The 18,377-nt window shown below is 39.7% G+C and overlaps 1 protein-coding gene across 1 annotated transcript; it reads right to left on the reverse strand.

The window, feature by feature from the left end:
• Nucleotides 1-14,681: 14,681 nt before the first annotated feature.
• On the reverse strand, nucleotides 14,682-16,438 carry RPS29 (ribosomal protein S29). The gene is made up of 3 exons (XM_042943096.1): nucleotides 16,325-16,438; nucleotides 15,992-16,091; nucleotides 14,682-14,802 (listed from the first exon to the last, which is right to left on the reverse strand). The coding sequence occupies exons 1-3, from the start codon at nucleotides 16,384-16,386 to the stop codon at nucleotides 14,794-14,796; spliced, it is 171 nt and encodes a 56-aa protein (XP_042799030.1). The 5' UTR covers nucleotides 16,387-16,438; the 3' UTR covers nucleotides 14,682-14,793.
• Between the last annotated feature and the right edge of the window lie 1,939 nt (nucleotides 16,439-18,377).

The raw sequence follows: 18,377 nt of genomic DNA on the forward strand, positions 1-18,377 counted from the left end.
CTTTTCAAACTCCTTCAAAAAATTGAGGAGGGAACACTCCCAAACACACTTTGTAAAGCCAGCAATACCCTCACACCAAACTCAAATAAGGACGCTACAAGAAAAGAAAATTATAGGCAATATCCATGGGAAACAGAAATGCAAAAATCTTCAACAACATACTAGCAAACCAAATGCAACAGTGCATTAAGAAGATTTGGGGTGCCTGGGTGGCTCAGTCGGTTGAGCAGCCAACTTCAGCTCAGGTCACGATCTCGCGGTCCGTGAGTTCAAGCCCCGCGTCGGGCTCTGTGCTGCCAGCTCGGAGCCTGGAGCCTGCTTCTGATTCTGTGTCTCCCTCTCTCTCTGACCCTCCCCCACTCATGCTCTGTCTCTCTCTGCCTCAGAAATAAATAAACATTAAAAAAATTAAAAAAAAAAAAAGAAGATCATACATAATGATCAATGGAGTTTATTCCTGGGTTTCAAGAATGGTTCAACATATGCAGATCAATCAATATGCTACACCACATTGACAGAATGAAGAATAAAAATATCATAAGATCATCTCAATAGATGCAGAAAAATCACTTGATAAAATTAAACATTCTTTCATGATTAGAACTCCCAACAAATTAGATATAGAAGGAACATACCTCAACATAATAAAGGCCATGTATGACAAACCCACAGGTCTCATATGTAATGGTAAAAAGCTGAAAACTTTTCTCTAAGACCAAGAGCAAGACAAATGTATACACTCTCTCACTTCTGTTCAACATATTGCTGGAAGTCCTAGCCAGAGCAATTAGGCAAGAAAAAGAAATAAAAGGAAGGAATCAGAAAGGAAGAAGTTGTCTGTTTGTAAATAACAGGATATTATATATGGAAAGCCCTAAAGACCACACACGCAAACACACACAAACCTGTTAGAACTAGAACTAATAAATGAATTCAGTAAAGTTGCAGGATACAAAATCAACATAAAAAGTCACTTGTGTTTCTATACACTAACAACAAATTGAAAAAAATATTAAGTAAACAATCCCATTTGCAATAGCATCGATAAGATAAAACACTTATGTATAGATTTAACCAAGGAGGAAATAGATTATACACTGAAAACTATAAAATATTAGTGGAAGAAATTAGACACAAATAAATGGAATGCTATCCCGTATTCATGGACTAGAAGAATTAATATTGTTAAAATGCCTATACTACCCAAAGTGTTGTATAGATCACCACAATCCCTATCAAAATTCCAATGACATTTTTCATAGAAATAGAACAAACAATCCTAAAATTTGTATGAAACCACAAAAGACCCCAAATAGTGAAAGCAATCCTGCAAAAGAATAAAGCTGGAAACATTACATTTCCTGATTTCAAGCTAAAAAGTGAGAGTAATCAAAACAGTATGGTACTGACATAAAAAGAGACACATAGACCAATGGACCAGAATCAAGAGCACAAAAATAAGCTCCTGCATGTACAGTAAACTGTATATGTTTACTGTATATTTAACAAGGGAGCCAAGAATATTGAATGGGGGGAAAGGGTAGTTTCTAAAATAAATGGTGCTGGGAAAACTGGATAACTACCTACAGAAAAATAAAATTGGACCTCTGTCTTACACCACTCACAAAAATTAACTCAAAGTGGATTAAAGACAAATATAAGATTTGAAACCATCAAATTCCTGGAAGAAAACACAGAGGAAGAGTTCCTTGGTATTGGTCTTGGTAATGATATTTCAGATATGACACCAAAAAAAAACACAATCAAAGGGTCACCTATGTGGTTCTGGTTAAGCATCTGACTCTTGATTTCAGCTCAGGTCATGATCTCATGGTTCATGAGATCCAGCCCCACGTAAAGCTCTGCGCTGACAGCACAGAGCCTGCTTGAAATTCTCTCTCTCCATCTCTGTCTCTGCCCCCTCCTCTGCTCATGTGTGCATATTCTCTCCCTCTCTCTCTCTCTCTCTCTCTCTCTCTCTCAAAATAAATAAACTTTAAGAAAAAACACACAATAAATAAAAGCAAAAATCTGCTAGTAGGAGTATATCAAAAAGCTTCACCACAGCAAAAGAAATGATCAACAAAATAAAAAGGCAACCTAAAGAATGGGAGAAAATATTTGCAATTCATATATTTGACAAGGAGCAATATCTAAAATATATAAATAACTCCTACAACTCAATAACAAAACAAAACAAAACCCAATTAAAAATGAGAGGACGGGGGCGCCTGGGTGGCGCAGTCGGTTAAGCGTCCGACTTCAGCCAGGTCACGATCTCGCGGTCCGTGAGTTCGAGCCCCGCGTCAGGCTCTGTGCTGACGGCTCGGAGCCTGGAGCCTGTTTCCGATTCTGTGTCTCCCTCTCTCTCTGCCCCTCCCCCGTTCATGCTCTGTCTCTCTCTGTCCCAAAAATAAATAAAAAAACGTTGAAAAAAAATTAAAAAAAAAAATAATAATAAAAAATAAAAATGAGAGGACGAACTAAATAGACATTGCTCAAAAAAAGACATAAAATGGCCAGCAAATACATGAAAAGGTGCTCAACATTACTAATCATAAGTGAAAATCAAAACCACAGTGAGATATCACCTCACACCTGTTAAAATGGCTATCATCAAAGACAAGAGGTGACAAGTATTGGCAAAGATGTGGAAAATGGGAACCGTTGTGCACTGTTGGTGAGAATGCAAAGTAGTGCAGCCATTATGGCAAGCAGTATGAAGGCTACTCAAAAAATTAAAAATAGAAGTACCCTATGATGCAGACATCCCATTTCTAGATATATATCCAATGGAAGTGAAAAGATATCAGAATAGATCTGCATCCCAATGTTTTGCAGCATTATTCACAATAGCCAGAGTATAGAAACAACCTAGGTGAAAATTGAAAAGCCAAACTGATAGAGAATAGAACGGTGGTTACCAGGAGCTAGGGATAGGAGGATTGAGGAGAAGTTGGCCAAAGGGTACAAACTTGCAGTCAGAAGATGAATAAGTTCTGAGGACCTCATGCACAGCATTGTGATTACAACAGTACTATATTATATATTTCAAAGTTGTTAAGAAACTAGATCATAAATGTTCTCACCACAGAGTGAAATGATAATTATGGGAAATGCTGGAGCTGTTAGCTAATGCTATGGTAATCATATTGTAATATATAAATGTATCAATTAACATGTGGTACACCTTAAGCTTACACAGTATTATATGTCAATTGTATATCAATTAAAAAATTTTTGGGGGCGCCTGGGTGGCTCAGTTGGTTGAGCATCCGACTTCAGCTCAGGTCATGATCTCATGGTTCATGGGTTCGAGCCCCGCGTCAGGCTCTGTGTTGACAGCTCAGAGCCTGGAGCCTGCTTCTGATTCTGTCTCTCTCTCTCTCTCTCTCTCTCTCTCTCTCTCTGTCCCTCCTCTGCTTGAGCTCTGTCTCTCTATTTCTCAAAAATAAATAAACATTCCAAAATAAAAAAGAAAAAATGCTTAAAAAAAATTTTTTTAACACACAGATCAATTAAACAAAATAGAAAGCCCAGAAATAAGCCCACACTTACATGGTCAATTAATCCATGACAAGGGAGGCAAGAATACTCAATGGAGAAAATATAGTCTTTTCAGTAAATGGTGCTGGGAAAACTGGACAGCTACATGTACAGGAATGAAACTGAACCACTTTCTTACACTATACGCAAAAATAAACTTCAAATAGATTAAACACCTAAAGTAGTACCTGAAGCCATAAAAATTCTACAAGAAAACACAGGCAGTAATTTCTCTGACATTGGCCATAGCAGCATTCTTCTAGATATATCTCCTGAGGCAAAGAAACAAAAGCAAAAATAAACTATTGTGACTACATCAAAATAAAAGGCTTTCATACAGCAAAGGAAACCATAAAAAAAAAAAAAAAACAGAGAGGCAACATAGTGAATGGGAGAAGAAATCTGCAAATAATGTATCTGCTAAGGGATTAATATCCAAAATATAGAAAGAATTTAAACAACTCGACACACACACACACACACACACACACACACACACACACACACATACACATACACACCAATCTGCTTTAAAAATGGACAGAGGGGGCGCCTGGGTGGCTCAGTCGGTTAAGCCTCCGACTTCAACTCAGGTCACGATCTCGGAGTCCGTGAGTTCGAGCCCCGCGTCTGGCTCTGGGCTGATGGCTCAGAGCCTGGAGCCTGCTTCCTGCTTCCGATTCTGTGTCTCCCTCTCTCTCTACCCCTCCCCCATTCATGCTCTGTCTCTCTCTGTCTCAAAAATAAATAAACGTTAAAAAAAATTTTTTTAAATAAATAAATAAAAATGGACAGAGGACCTGAATAGACATTTACCCAAAGAATACATACAGATGGCCAACAAACACGTGAAAATATGTTCAACATTATTCACCATCAGGGAAATGAAAATCAAAACCACAGTGAGATATTAACTGACACCTATCAGAATGGCTAGTATCAGAAAGACAAGAAATAGCAAGTGTTGGCGTGGAGAAAAAGGAACCCTCATGCTCTGTTGGTGGGAATGTAAATTGGTGCAGCCACTGTGGAAAACAGTATGGAGGTTCCTCAAAGTATTAAAAATAGAACTATGTATGATACAATAATTCAACTTCTAGGTATTTACCCAAAGAAAGGAAAACACTAAGTTGAAAAGATATATTCACCTCCTGTGTTTATTGCAGCTTTATTTACAATAGCCGAGATATGGAAGCAATCTAAGTGTCCATTGATAGACAAATGGATAAGGAAGATGCATGCATGTGCGCGCATGCGCACACACACACACACACACACACACACACACACACACACACACACAATGTAATATTACTCGTCCATAAAAAAGGATGAGATCTTGCCATTTGCGACAACATGGATGGACCTAGAGGGTATTATACTAAGTGAAATAAGTCAGACTGAGATAAATACCATATGATATCACTTGTATATGGAATCTAACAAAAGAAATGAGTGAACAAACAAAAAGCAGAATAAGGCCTGTAAATACAGAGAATAAACTTATGGTTGTCAGATAAATGTGAAGTGGGGGGGGGGGGGATGGAGAAAAATAGTTGAAGGGAAGTAGAAGATACGGGCTTCCAGTTATAAAATAAGTAAGTCACAATAATAAAGTCACAGCATAGAGAATATGGCCAATGATATTGTAAGAGTGCTGTATGGTAACCGATGGTAGCTACCCTGTGGTAAACAGCACAATGTTTAGAGAAGTTGAATCACTATATTGTACACCTGAAAATAATGTAACATTGTGTGTCAACTATACTCAAAATTTTTTTTGATCTTAAAGAGAGACATACCATTTTGAAAAAGTTTAGAATGAATTAAAAGGATAAATGTCAATAAAAGGTAATATGTGACAAACACATACACAGAAGATATTCTTGTTGACAGTTTCTCAATGCTGACCCCTTGATAATTTGGTTTTACTCACTTTTTTCCTTCCTCAGTGTGATGTCCTGAGATTCAAAGTTCAGCCATCTCACTGTTTTTGTCTAAGCAATGCCACAAACATTTACCTACAGACCCAGCACCTTTGTTTAGATCAAGAGCCTGAATGTTGCAAGGACACTGGAGCAAGGAAAGCAACAATGAAAATAAGACACTGGTCTCCAGAAAAAGTGAGACCCCTTGGGATGTTCAAGGCATTCATTCCATAATGCTTTGAGATTGCACTTCCTAGAACAGCAGTACCCAGAAGGGCCAATACACTCTTCAGGCCCTTGGGGCCATCATCATTCCAAGTCTGGGTTACTATTTGATGGTTAGATGGACCAACAAAAATGAGTGTGTGCTCCTAGTGTGTCCAGCCTCCTCTTGGATCCTCAGATGCCTGAAGGATGATTCTAGCATCAGGTCCCCACCCTTTAAGGCTTTGTACCACCCAAAACCATCCATAGTCAACTATCTGTGCACTTTTACCCATTAACTTATTGGGTACTTGCAACCCTTCAGTGCGTACATAAAATCAATACACTTATTTTATAGATGAAGTTATTCCCTTCTAGAATGACCCACATTTCAATAACATTTGATTAGGAAGACAAATATCCAATTATTGTGTTTAAATCTAAGAGTGGGGATTTTTCACTAGAAGAGTAAGGATTTAGAAAACAGTGTAAATCAATTATTTTCCGTGTACATATAAATTAAAGAAAGAGAAGTTTAACCTTGAATACCAAAAAAGGAGAAATTTTGAGGGATATTCTTTTTTTTTTTTTTAGTTTTCTTTTTCTTTTTTTCTTTTTCTTTTTTTCTATTTTTTATTTTAATTTTTTAAAATTTACATCCAAATTAGTTAGCATCTAGTGCAACAATGATTTCAGGAGTAGATTCCTTAATGCCCCTTACCCATTTAGCCCATCCCCCCTCCCAAAACCCCTCCAGCAACCCTCAGTTTGTTCTCCATATTCATGAATCTCTTCTGTTTTGTCCCCCTCCCTGTTTTTATATTATTTTTGTTTCCCTTCCCTTATGTTCATCTGTTTTGTCTCTTAAAGTCCTCAGATGAGTGAAGTCATATGATTTTTGTCTTTCTCTGGGGCATAATACACTCCAGTTCCATCCACATAGTTGCAAATGGCAAGATTTCATTCTTTTTGATTGCCGAGTAGTACTCCATTGTGTATATATACCCCATCTTCTTTACCCATTCATCCATTGATGGACATTTGGGCTCTTTCCATACTTTGGCTATTGTTGATAGTGCTGCTATAAACATGGGGGTGCAGGTGTCCCTTCGAAACAGCACACCTGTATCCCTTGGATAAATGCCTAGTAGTGCAATTGCTGGGTCATAGGGTAGTTCTATTTTTAGTTTTTTGAGGAACCTCCATACAGTTTTCCGGAGTGGCTGCACCAGCTTGCATTCCCATTGAGGAATATCCTTGCCTGGCGGTTGCCACTGCTAGATTAGATGCTGAGCTATCCTACTTTTTAGGCTCTCAAGAAACAAGCTTCACAAATTATACCTCCCAACTCCTCCATCTCCATCTCTCTCTCCCTCATTTCCAGGGAGGGTTTAGCTTCAGTCTTGCCCAAAAGGAGAGGAATTACATTACCTACTAACTTTTCTCTTGGCCCAGGTATCCACACGGTACAATCAGGCTTAAATGAAGCCTCAAAACCCACGGATCTGTGCAATTATAGCAAGACAGAGGCTATGAACTTAAAAGCCCATTTCTCTCAAGAAATTTTACATTGTCTCGTTTTCCCACTTTAGCATTGCATTGAGAGAGGTAGGAAGTCAACATTACCCTGCAGGTGACCTGAGGACTCCCGAGGTGTGGCTAGTATCTGAAATGAGGGCAGTCTCATTCAGGACCATGCTCTTTAACTTGGGGAATCTGTGCCAGAATTGAATTTCAGTATACCAGTTGGTGTCAGCATACTTTCAAATTGTTATTACTTTTATAAGCTTCCTTTTATTGCTTAATTGGTATACTTTTCTATTTGTGAAAATTACTTGAGTATCTTGTGGTGCAATGGAACACATCATAATTTTTTTCCAATAAAATTAATGGAATTGTAAAAAATCTAACAGCTTTTAACTTAGTGGGAGGGTTTTTAGGAACAAATTAAAGTCATTAACAAGGGATAAGATTATTTAGAAAACCCATAATGAAGGACCCAAATGAGAAGCACTCATTGTCATGATTTGCTCCCTTGGTAATAAAGAAGCTAGAATACTCTGAAATCAGATAACAGACACTCCCAACTATGTAGAAAACTTTCAAGGAAATTGTGTTTAAGGAGATTATCTACAAAAAAAGTTCTGTGTATGAATTCATTTTCACAAACCCTTTCCTGTGGTGATTGGCTGAATACATCATCAGTGCTAGATGTCCACACTTAATCTTCATGAATAGTCATAGAAGTTAATTAGCATCCAAGGAAGAACAGATGCATAATTGTCATCATAAAATGGAATTGTGGGTATGTAAAAAGAGAACACAAGGTAAACCAGACCCAGTCTATGAAATTCAGCTAATGAGATTGCCAAGAAACAGGTTCCATTTCTTATTTTGTGCTTTGATTGATTTGTCTATACCACCATGAATGTTTATCACTTTGTCAACTAGTCCTTTAGTGTGTAATTTCTTTATTATTTAGGAAATAAAACAAAACCTCCTTCAGCATTAATGTAATGAAATCTTATTATTTATAGGTAACTGTTAGGAGTTTTAGTAACCTACATACCTTTGGTTCCCTGGGTGAAGGCTTATCGATTTTTGTAGCGCCTGCTGTTAATGTTTGATGTTTGGTGATGGAGGCTCAGCTAATCTACACAGGGGAGCTGTTTACACGATCAGCGTAATTATTATCGGGTTGTATAATGTGCATGAGGCTACTGGTACTTACATTCTTACAACTTTATTAAACAAAATGGTTCTTTCCTTTCATTGCTACAACATCTGAAACCATAAACACACCTACGGGGATCCTTTTCTGAAACCCAGATGATACAGAGTAAGAGGTTACAAAGTTAGCTCCTGAATTTGGACCTGTCCTAAACTGTGTTCAGAGAAACCAATGAGGCCCTGTATCACTGGGCCCAGAACCATGGTAATATACAAGCAGAAAGTAGGCATGATTTTTCTAAGATTGTCTGAATTAACAAAGATTTTACAATAAAACAGCTGAGTGGCAACCTGCTGCCTGTCCAAGAGAGCTGATCAAGGATATCAAAAGCACTGGTCAGGAGGAGTCACCCAGAAAGAGATGGGACGGTGAGGGTCCGAGGAAAGGAGTCCAGGGAAGTCACCAATGATATACATCCAAAAGTGAAGGCAATGTTGGTCATTTTGGCCCAGAGCACAGCTTCCGTAAATGTGTCCTTTGAACTCTAGGGCTGATGTCCACACAAGCCACTTCCAAGGCCAGCGATGTTTTAGTCCTTGCTCCAAGATCAGTGGTTCTCAAACACACAGGCAGGCAGGGATCTCTTTCTAAGTAGATAGAAAGGTGTCCAGAGCAAAGGGCTAGTATCCAAAATCTATAAAGAGCTCACCAAACTCCACACCCGAAAAACAAATAACCCAGTGAAGAAATGGGCAGAAAACATGAATAGACACTTCTCTAAAGAAGACATCTGGATGGTCAACAGGCACATGAAAAGATGTTCAACGTCGCTCCTCATCAGGGAAATACAAATCAAAACCACACTCAGATACCACCTCACGCCAGTCAGAGTGGCCAAAATGAACAAATCAGGAGACTACAGATGCTGGAGAGGATGTGGAGAAACGGAACCCTCTTGCACTGTTGGTGGGAATGCAAATTGGTGCAGCCACTATGAAAAACAGTGTGGAGGTTCCTCAGAAAATTAAAAATAGACCTACCCTATGACCCAGCAATAGCACTGCTAGGAATTTACCCAAGGGATACAGGAGTACTGATGCATAGGGGCACTTGTACCCCAATGTTTATAGCAGCACTCTCAACAATAGCCAAATTATGGAAAGAGCCTAAATGCCCATCAACTGATGAATGGATAAAGAAATTGTGGTTTAGGGGCGCCTGGGTGGCGCAGTCGGTTAAGCGTCCGACTTCAGCCAGGTCACGATCTCGCGGTCCGTGAGTTCGAGCCCCGCGTCAGGCTCTGGGCTGATGGCTCGGAGCCTGGAGCCTGTTTCCGATTCTGTGTCTCCCTCTCTCTCTGCCCCTCCCCCATTCATGCTCTGTCTCTCTCTGTCCCAAAAATAAATTAAAAAAAAAAAAAAAAGAAATTGTGGTTTATATACACAATGGAGTACTACATGGCAATGAGAAAGAACGAAATATGGCCCTTTGTAGCAACGTGGATGGAACTGGAGAGTGTGATGCTAAGTGAAATAAGCCATACAGAGAAAGACAGATACCATATGTTTTCACTCTTATGTGGCTCCTGAGAAACTTAACAGAAACCCACGGGGGAGGGGAAGGAAAAAAAAAAAAAAAAGAGGTAAGAGAGAGTAAGAGAGAGCCAAAGCACAAGAGACTGTTAAAAACTGAGAACAAACTGAGGGTTGATGGGGGGTAGGAGGGGGGGAGGGTGGGTGATGGGTATTGAGGAGGGCACCTTTTGGGATGAGTACTGGGTGTTGTATGGAAACCAATTTGACAGTAAATTTCATATATTGGGGGGGGAAAAAAAAAAAAAGGTGTCCAGAGGCTAAGGGGACTAATGAGAACAATGGGGGCTGTGAGGGTGGGGGGCAGTGATGAACAGAAAAGGAGGGCACTGTGGTCCTACAGGCCTTCAATACGTCTGTCAGGGAATCCACCATTTGTTTATAGGAATCAGAAGGTCCAGTCTGGAAGCAGCTCAAGGGATTGATCACCATTGACATACATAGTGGGCTAAATTTAACAAAGGATTTTCAGTAAACACAAAAGTCAGTCCTGGTTTCTTTAAATTGTTTTCTAATTAACCAAATGACTCTAAATTGAGATACCAAATGATAGTTAGCCCATCTAGATTAAGCTTGTCACTTCCAATCTGAATTCTTTTAAAGCTTTGAAAGACAAAGGACACCTAGCACTAGCACAGGTAATAATCTAGTCCAATCTTTGGCTCCTATATAGCTTTGATTCCCGTATACACATATATTCAGTGATATCAACAAATTGAGCCTTTAATTTTCTAAATTAACCCTTGAGAAACACCTAGTAGCTCAGCCTTCTCTTCCTTTTTCCTGTTTTCAACTTCTGTGGATATTAAAGAAATTCAAACACCTTGTTAAACCCTTCTTAATTATACCACTAGAGGGGCGCCTGGGTGGCTCAGTTGGTTGAGCGTCCGACTTCAGCTCAGGTCACGATCTCGTGGTCCAGGTCACGATCTCGTGGTCTATGAGTTCGAGCCCTGTGTTGGGCTCTGGGCTGATGGCTCAGAGCCTGAAGCCTACTTCCGATTCTGTGTCTCCCTCTCTCTCTGCCCCTCCCCCGTTCATGCTCTGTCTCTCTCTGTCTCAAAAATAAATAATTGTTAAAAAAAAAATTTAATTATACCACTAGAAGAGCTTTGTTTTGCCCACCTAAAAGTCCAAATCTCTAAGGCGCTAAGGCTTAAGGATAGTTTTGAAAAAGAACTATGTCCTAGGCAGAAGTTATGCAAAGCAGACCATTTTAAAACTGTCAGGGGCATTAGCCATGCAGGTAGTTGTCCAAGAATATGGTCTGTGGTCTCTCTGTAATGGTAAAAAAAAGCGCCCATAAAAAGTAAAGACACACTGATACCCAACCAAATTACAATCGTTACCAAACCTGCTCATTCACTGATTCATTCAACAAATTTTTACTGCATGCCTGCCCTGTGAAATGTGCCATGTCAGGCACTGTCAGGATCTAGAGGGAGTGGAATTAATTCAGAGAAAACCAGAGATGGCTTAAATCATGTCCTATGAGGGACAGTTGAAATAATCACAAATTAACCTAAAATAAAAAGATTCTGGGAGAACATAAGAGCTCCCATGCTGAACTTTTCTTGCAGAAAAGAGATTAGACTTGTTTTGCACAGCACCACATAGAATTAATATCAATGGGTGGAAATCAATGGAACTAATCATAGCAAAGCTAAGAAAGAACTTGCCACCACAGCAATCTAAAAATAGAATGAACTGTTTGGGACGGGGCAGGAGCCTCACTGGCAATATTGGTACCTGGGGCACTATATACTGCAGTAGTCACTGGATTCTCCCCCCTTAAATAAATCTTAAATCTGAATGCTTCAAATCAAATCACCCAAAGGCAATCACTGCTAATATGCTGGTATGTTTCCTTCCTTTTTTTCTGTGTTTTTAACATATTGAAATTGTACCACATATATAATTTCCCACTTTATATTGAAAATTATTTCTCTAGGCTATTTTGTAAACTAAAATTTACCAAAGCTTTTCATAATTGTTGGACATTTAGAATTTAATGATTAGAGCAGTTCTGGAGATACTCTACTTGGTTTGAACCTCACTGACTATACTATCTTGGTAAATTTACTTATTCTTTTTGCCTCAGTTGCCTTATTTGCAAAATAGGGATTATACCTCACATTGTATTAAAGCAGCTAATTCCAATAAAGCACTAAGAACAGAGCCTGGCACAAAACATGAACTTGAAAATTTTACCAATTATGTAAAAATCTGTAGAGAAAAACTGTGAAAGATTTTGACATGGACCTAAAGTTTGTTGGGGGTCTTTCAAGGAAATTAAAGCTTTTGTCTAGCAGTCTTGGAGTGAGAGATGCTGAGCCTGTGTTCAAGCTATTCCACAACTTTGAAAGTTGCATATAAATTATACTTGCCCATAGACAAGTTCTAATATTGTTTGATGGATAGTTGACTTCCTCTCGTTAAAAAAGCCAGTTTTACATTTATTTGTAAGTTTATTTCAACACCCACTAGTGGTTTTGAATTCTTTGAATGTACTGAAACAGTTTATTCGTTTCAGTAATGAGCTAACTAAAATCCTTGATAGGTTCTTTGACAGGTCCCATTTAGATCTAAGTTAGTAGGTCAAGGGACTCAAACCTAAAAATACATTCTGTACCCTCCATTGGTTGTTTGGACCTCTCTCATAGGATCTATATTTTGCCATTGACATTATTGAGCTTCTACTAGGTTATTTCTTCAGTTAAAGACCTACTATTAATATATAAGGCACCTGTTACGTGCTGTGGTAAATATGGAAATAGTCCCTGCCTTTATGTAATGGTCTCTGGGGAAGAGTATGTAGTGGGCATTGAGAGAATTAGCTTTGACATCAAAGAGCCTCAAGTTCTAGTGAAGTTCTCATCCCTTTCTTACTTGGGGAGACTCAGGGAAAATTACTTTCCTAAGCCTCAGTTTCCTCAGCTGTGTAATGGGCACGTGCATGAAAAAGTAGTCAGACACTTGAGAAAAATAGCACGCATACGGCACTTCACACGTCTAGCACATACATTTAAATCTTAAAACAGTAAGTTATTCAACCTCTAGCAGAGAAGCCAGACTACCTGTTCACACCAAGCATTCCCACTCACTCCCACCACATACACATGGCCAGGAACGTCTAGGGTATGTTCCCTTAGCCAATGCTACGTACATAAGCATTTACACAGCGCCATTCCACTAGACTGGAGTTTAGTTCACCCAGGAGTCTCATCAAACTCTTCTCACCACCTCATTTGCCTAAATCACTAGATGTAGGAGCCTATCTCCACTTCAAATTTTTACATTTGCTCAGCTAACACAGGTTCTCACCCACTGTCGTTAACACCAGCTCCATTCCATTACCAGAAACTTTCCTACATCTTCAAGCTCTTCTCCCAATATTCTACCTCCTTGATGTTTAACATCTGGCTCTTCCCTAGACATTTGATCTGCAGTAACTGCAGTTTAGCTCATACTTCTAGGCCTCAAAGGTTAGGGGTAGAGATGGATTTCCTATAAAGTTCATGAAAGTTAAGCTTCAGTTGTCCCCAACTTCCATGACCCCCTACAACAGCATGGTTGTCATATTCTGAAAATCAATTAAGATGCTTTTTCCACTCATTTCTAGTCACATTTCCCCTCCTGCGAGATGATCTGTTAACCGGTTAATCAGAAGCACTTAGCTGATCACTCCCTCCTTGTCTTCTAGTATGCCACTATCTAGGTTCTCCTTCAGTCTGCTTTACTCAGCTTCCCACCTGTCCCTAGAGTAACCCAGAACAGTCCTCTTCACTTATTTATTCCCTAAATTTTAGGAATTGATCTTTCACTAAAAAAGATCCCAAAATAGTAGCTATTATTCACACTCTGGGGACAACAGAAGCTGTATTACCAGTCCCAAGTTCCCATGGATTCCAGAGGAATATGTACAAATAAATGCCTACCTCCTTGGGAGCTCCATATGGATATCTAAGAAGCACTCAACTTACCATGCCCCAAACTTAACTTTCCCAAACTTGTTTTTTCAGTCCTCGCCTAGTAGCAACTATAACCTTCCAGTTGCTCAGGCCGAAGCTCTTGGAATCATTATTTTGTATCCCCCACATCCATTCCTTCAACAAATCCTGTCATCTTCCTCTTCAGAGGCCATTTGTTTGTAGACTACCTCAACCACACTCCCTTTTATCCTAGCCCTAGCTAAGATCCTTGCCTAAACTATTCCAACAGACAGGCTTCCCTCCTTCCACCCTTGCCCGACTAATGTATTTTGCTCACAAGACCCATTCGGTGAACTTTTAAACACTGGTCCCTTCCACATACAAATATTTGAGAAACTTACAAACTTTTATCCATGAATTACTCCAAAAGCTAAGACTGCTACCTCTCCCCCTCCAGGAAATTCCTAGAACAGGGGTTTCCTCAAAAACATATTTCAACACTTTTACTTCTACTGCCCTAGCTCACTATAGCAAATCAATTACTTCTGAGACAGTTGCCCAGGTTACATGTTGAATGCTCCTACATACAGAAGTCGCTTTATGTAACAAAAAGTTTTCTGAAGTGTAAAAACAACACCGGCATTTTTTCCCAGATTTCAGCACGGGTACTTTTACATAAATGAGGGAAATTAAGCCACATATTTTGAAGATGAACACATTGAGATACATTTTAAAACAGGGCATTTTAAATAGCACACTTTAAAAAGACTTCTATAATCAATTGACCATTCCATTCACATTAAAACACTCATAATTGAAGTATTTTTATTTTATGTACAATGAGTTGGCATTAAGATAGGTTATCTTGGATATCTTCAGTTAAGGTAGGGATCTTGGATGACCCATTCAGGGAAGTTCACTTAATCCAACTGAAAAAAAAAAAAAAAAAGGAAATTAATTCAAAATGTTTAAGTATCCTATTTTATTCTCACAAACACCAGCTCATTTTAGAAAAATGAGGTTTAAGCTGGATATGACTGAATGCCCACAAGCCATTCCACAAACCACAACAATTATATATTTTAGACTGTAAACTTCAGTATTGGTATTTTCACTTCTTCCCTCAGGTTCCCACTAGGAAAATACTAATACATAAAGCGATCTTTACCAAAACCTCTCGATAGTTATTAAGTAGGGAACTAATTACACAGCTAACGTTTTGGTACTGTGTGCCAGAAACTACTGTAGGAGGCATTCATACACTCATTTAATCTTAACCTGAGAAACTGAGGACACCAAGTTAGCTTCAAGGTCTGAGTCCATTCTCATCAGGGAGACACTCACCACCTCCCACTAAGTAAGACATATAAACTTCCACACTGTAACAGCAAGCATATACTTGTTATTTGGTCAAAATTAAAAGTCTAAGCTTAAGATACTTTGTGTCTGTCAGAGATCACACATTAATGCCAATGACTGTTAACGTATCCCAGAGACAATGAAGTAGTTTTCCCCATGGGAGGGGAGGGGGACACTAGCAGGAAGAATCAAGACAGCTCCATATAAACATATACAAATTTTGCAACAACCTTGCTGTTTATTTCTCTCAGGCAGACACTGAAATTCATGACCCTGGACCAATGTCATAGGACTATTAAAAAGCAGCCTTCTGTCTGAATCCTAACAAAATTTATCTGGCCCCAATCCTCAAGCTCATTCCAGTACATGATACTATTCAACATTTCAGGGCAGGAGGCAACACATGTATTTTGCTGGAAAAAAATGTCTGGGTAAGACTAAAGAGATCTAAAACTAAAGAGAACTAAAACCACTTTCAGTGGCTTCTGAAAAAGCAAGTAATTTCATCCACTATAATGCATGGCACCTAAAACTGGCAGACACTGGTCAATCGGAGTCAGACCATTTATAAAGTCTACATGGTTCTATCCCATTGACCTAACTACTACAGCTATTTTAGCAGGGTCATCCGTCACCTAAAAAAGCGCGGCTCACAGCCAAGACAAAGAGGAAAACGGTGTTGATCGCAAGCTCACTGTAAGGAAATATGTGAACGTTCTCCGCTCACAAAACACGAGTATGGCATCCGCGGCCGCGTACCTTAATGAAGCCTATATCCTTCGCGTATTGACGGAAACACTGGCGGCACATGTTGAGACCGTATTTCCGGATCAGACCGTGCCGGTTTGAGCAGACGCGGCTGTAAGAAAAGAGATGGCGCTACTGGAGGCCACAGAAATAAAAGGATCCGCACTCTGGGGCCACCACCCGCACTGCCCGTCTTCCCCGACCCGTCAGAGGCCCGTAATGGCGGCAGGCACAGCTCTAGAGTCGCTCGGCCCTCACGCGCCGCCTGCAGGCTCCTCTACATTAGAGTTCTGGCCGCGTCACATGCCAGCGCAACCCGTCCTAACATCACATTCTGTTTCTCACCAAGAACGAGAACCCTGGCCAAATTTCCTCGGATGGCTCCAGTAGAGCTGCTGGTGACCCATCTTGCTCTCCCGGACGCAACGAGGCAAAAGGAAAGAGCTCGCAAACGCATGCGCTCTTCAAATGTTTGAGACAGTTTACCCAGAATGCAGTGCTGACAAATGACGCGAATGCTATGCGGCCACGCTGTTAACAGAAAGGTCTTGGAAACAATCCAAGCCGGCACAGCTGATGACGTCACCGCACCGCAACCTCTAGTATCATTTTGCGCTGCCTCCGAGCGCCGGGCGCGGTGGCGCGCGCCTGTAGTCCCAGCTACTCGGGAGGCTGAGGCAGGAGGATCGCTTGAGCCCAGGAGTTCTGGGCTGTAGTGCGCTATGCCGATCGGGTGTCCGCACTAAGTTCGGCATCAATATGGTGACCTCCCGGGAGCGGGGGACCACCAGGTTGCCTAAGGAGGGGTGAACCGGCCCAGGTCGGAAACGGAGCAGGTCAAAACTCCCGTGCTGATCAGTAGTGGGATCGCGCCTGTGAATAGCCACTGCACTCCAGCCTGGGCAACATAGCGAGACCCCGTCTCTTTTGAAGGCCCTGAGGAATGAATTTTAAACTCTTAAAATTATGGACAATTTCATAATCTAAATATCTTTTCATCGCCCGAGCCACTTATATCTCTAAAATTAAATTTTTACCCTTGGAAACACGATTTTTGCCTCAACTCAGCACTGACACCTGCTGGGACAAATTAATAAAATAACTTAAAGTCAGCTGTAATAATTAAGAGTCAACAGTAGGAGTTTCTGTTTTGTTGAACAGAATACGTTTTCAAAGCGATTTCTTATTTTTTAATTGACACACCCTAGTTTTTTAATGGACACATCTACACCAGCTCAGAAAAATGATAAAAGGCTTGGTGTGTTTGATATTTAAATGTAGTTAAATTTAAAGTGAGAAGTAAATGCACAATGTATGTTACTTTGACCAGATGATTTGGTTACAACTACAAAAAAAAAAAAAAAAAAAAAATGCCATCTGAAAATCTGCTGGAAGATGTCTAAATTCCACAGGGACATTTATAATGTCTCTAGATAAAACTTAACTGTATATGGCTCTGAAAGCTTTGATTTATAAAATGTACCATAGGGTGAAATAATCTAACAACATTTTACACATGAACTTTTATACTGAAAGTGAAAAATACAATGCTTCTCCAAGGCATGGTATGTCAAGATTCTGGTAGGGCACCCCTCCCAACCATTAAATTAGGTACTTTGGTACATGATGAAGGAAGAGACAAATCCAAAATTTAAAAACCAGATGTGACTTGATTCCTGCCCTTAAAACTTGCAGATGTAGGGAGGAAAACAGGATTATCTCAAAGAGCCCTTCCTTACATTTTCAGATTGTGTGACTCAGTGACCTGTGTACAACTAAGTAAGCAGAACTTTCTGTATCCAATAGTGGGTATGCTTGTGGTGTACAAGAGGAGCAAAAAAGAGAGAAATTAATTCTAGCTTGAGATATATTTAAGAGGCCTTTGATGTAAGCCTTGAAGAGTGGGATTTATACAGGCAGCACTAGATGGAAGGGAATGCCTAGTGAGAAGAAGAGTTTGAGCCAAAGAATGGAGTTGGGGAAGGTGAACAACCTTGTGTAACTAGAGTTGAGGATGCACAAAAAACCTAGTGATAGGTAACATAGAAAAGGTATTTTGTCATAAAGCCTGATTGAAAAGGGCCCAATGTCAAACTTCTATGATTTTCCTAGAGTTTATATCAATCACTGATGTGTAGTTTCCAAAATCACGGGCTTCTCAAAAATTAATCGAACATTGCCCCAACTATAGCTTTCCCAGACATTTCCTAGCTGGTCTACATAATTTTTAAATGATTAAAATGCTTCAGAGATGAATTCCATAAATATTCAACACTTTGGTATAGAATCCTTTGGGCCTAAAGAAGTGTGAACTCATTTAAAAGCAAAAAGGAAAGGATAAATAAGCAAGAAACAATTAGTTACACTTGAACAGTCTGCTATACTATCTTGATATTCA

This window comes from Panthera leo, chromosome B3, assembly GCF_018350215.1.
Source record: "Panthera leo isolate Ple1 chromosome B3, P.leo_Ple1_pat1.1, whole genome shotgun sequence".
Classification (NCBI taxonomy): Eukaryota; Metazoa; Chordata; class Mammalia; order Carnivora; family Felidae; genus Panthera; species Panthera leo.

Coding starts and splice junctions, on each gene's coding strand:
- RPS29 (XM_042943096.1), bottom strand. CDS start 16,386: ATGGGTCACCAGCAGCTCTACTGGAGCCATCCGAGGAAATTTGGCCAG. Junction 16,092..16,324: donor GGCCAGGGTTCTCGTTCTTG/GTGAGAAACAGA, acceptor CTTTTCTTACAG/CCGCGTCTGCTCAAACCGGC.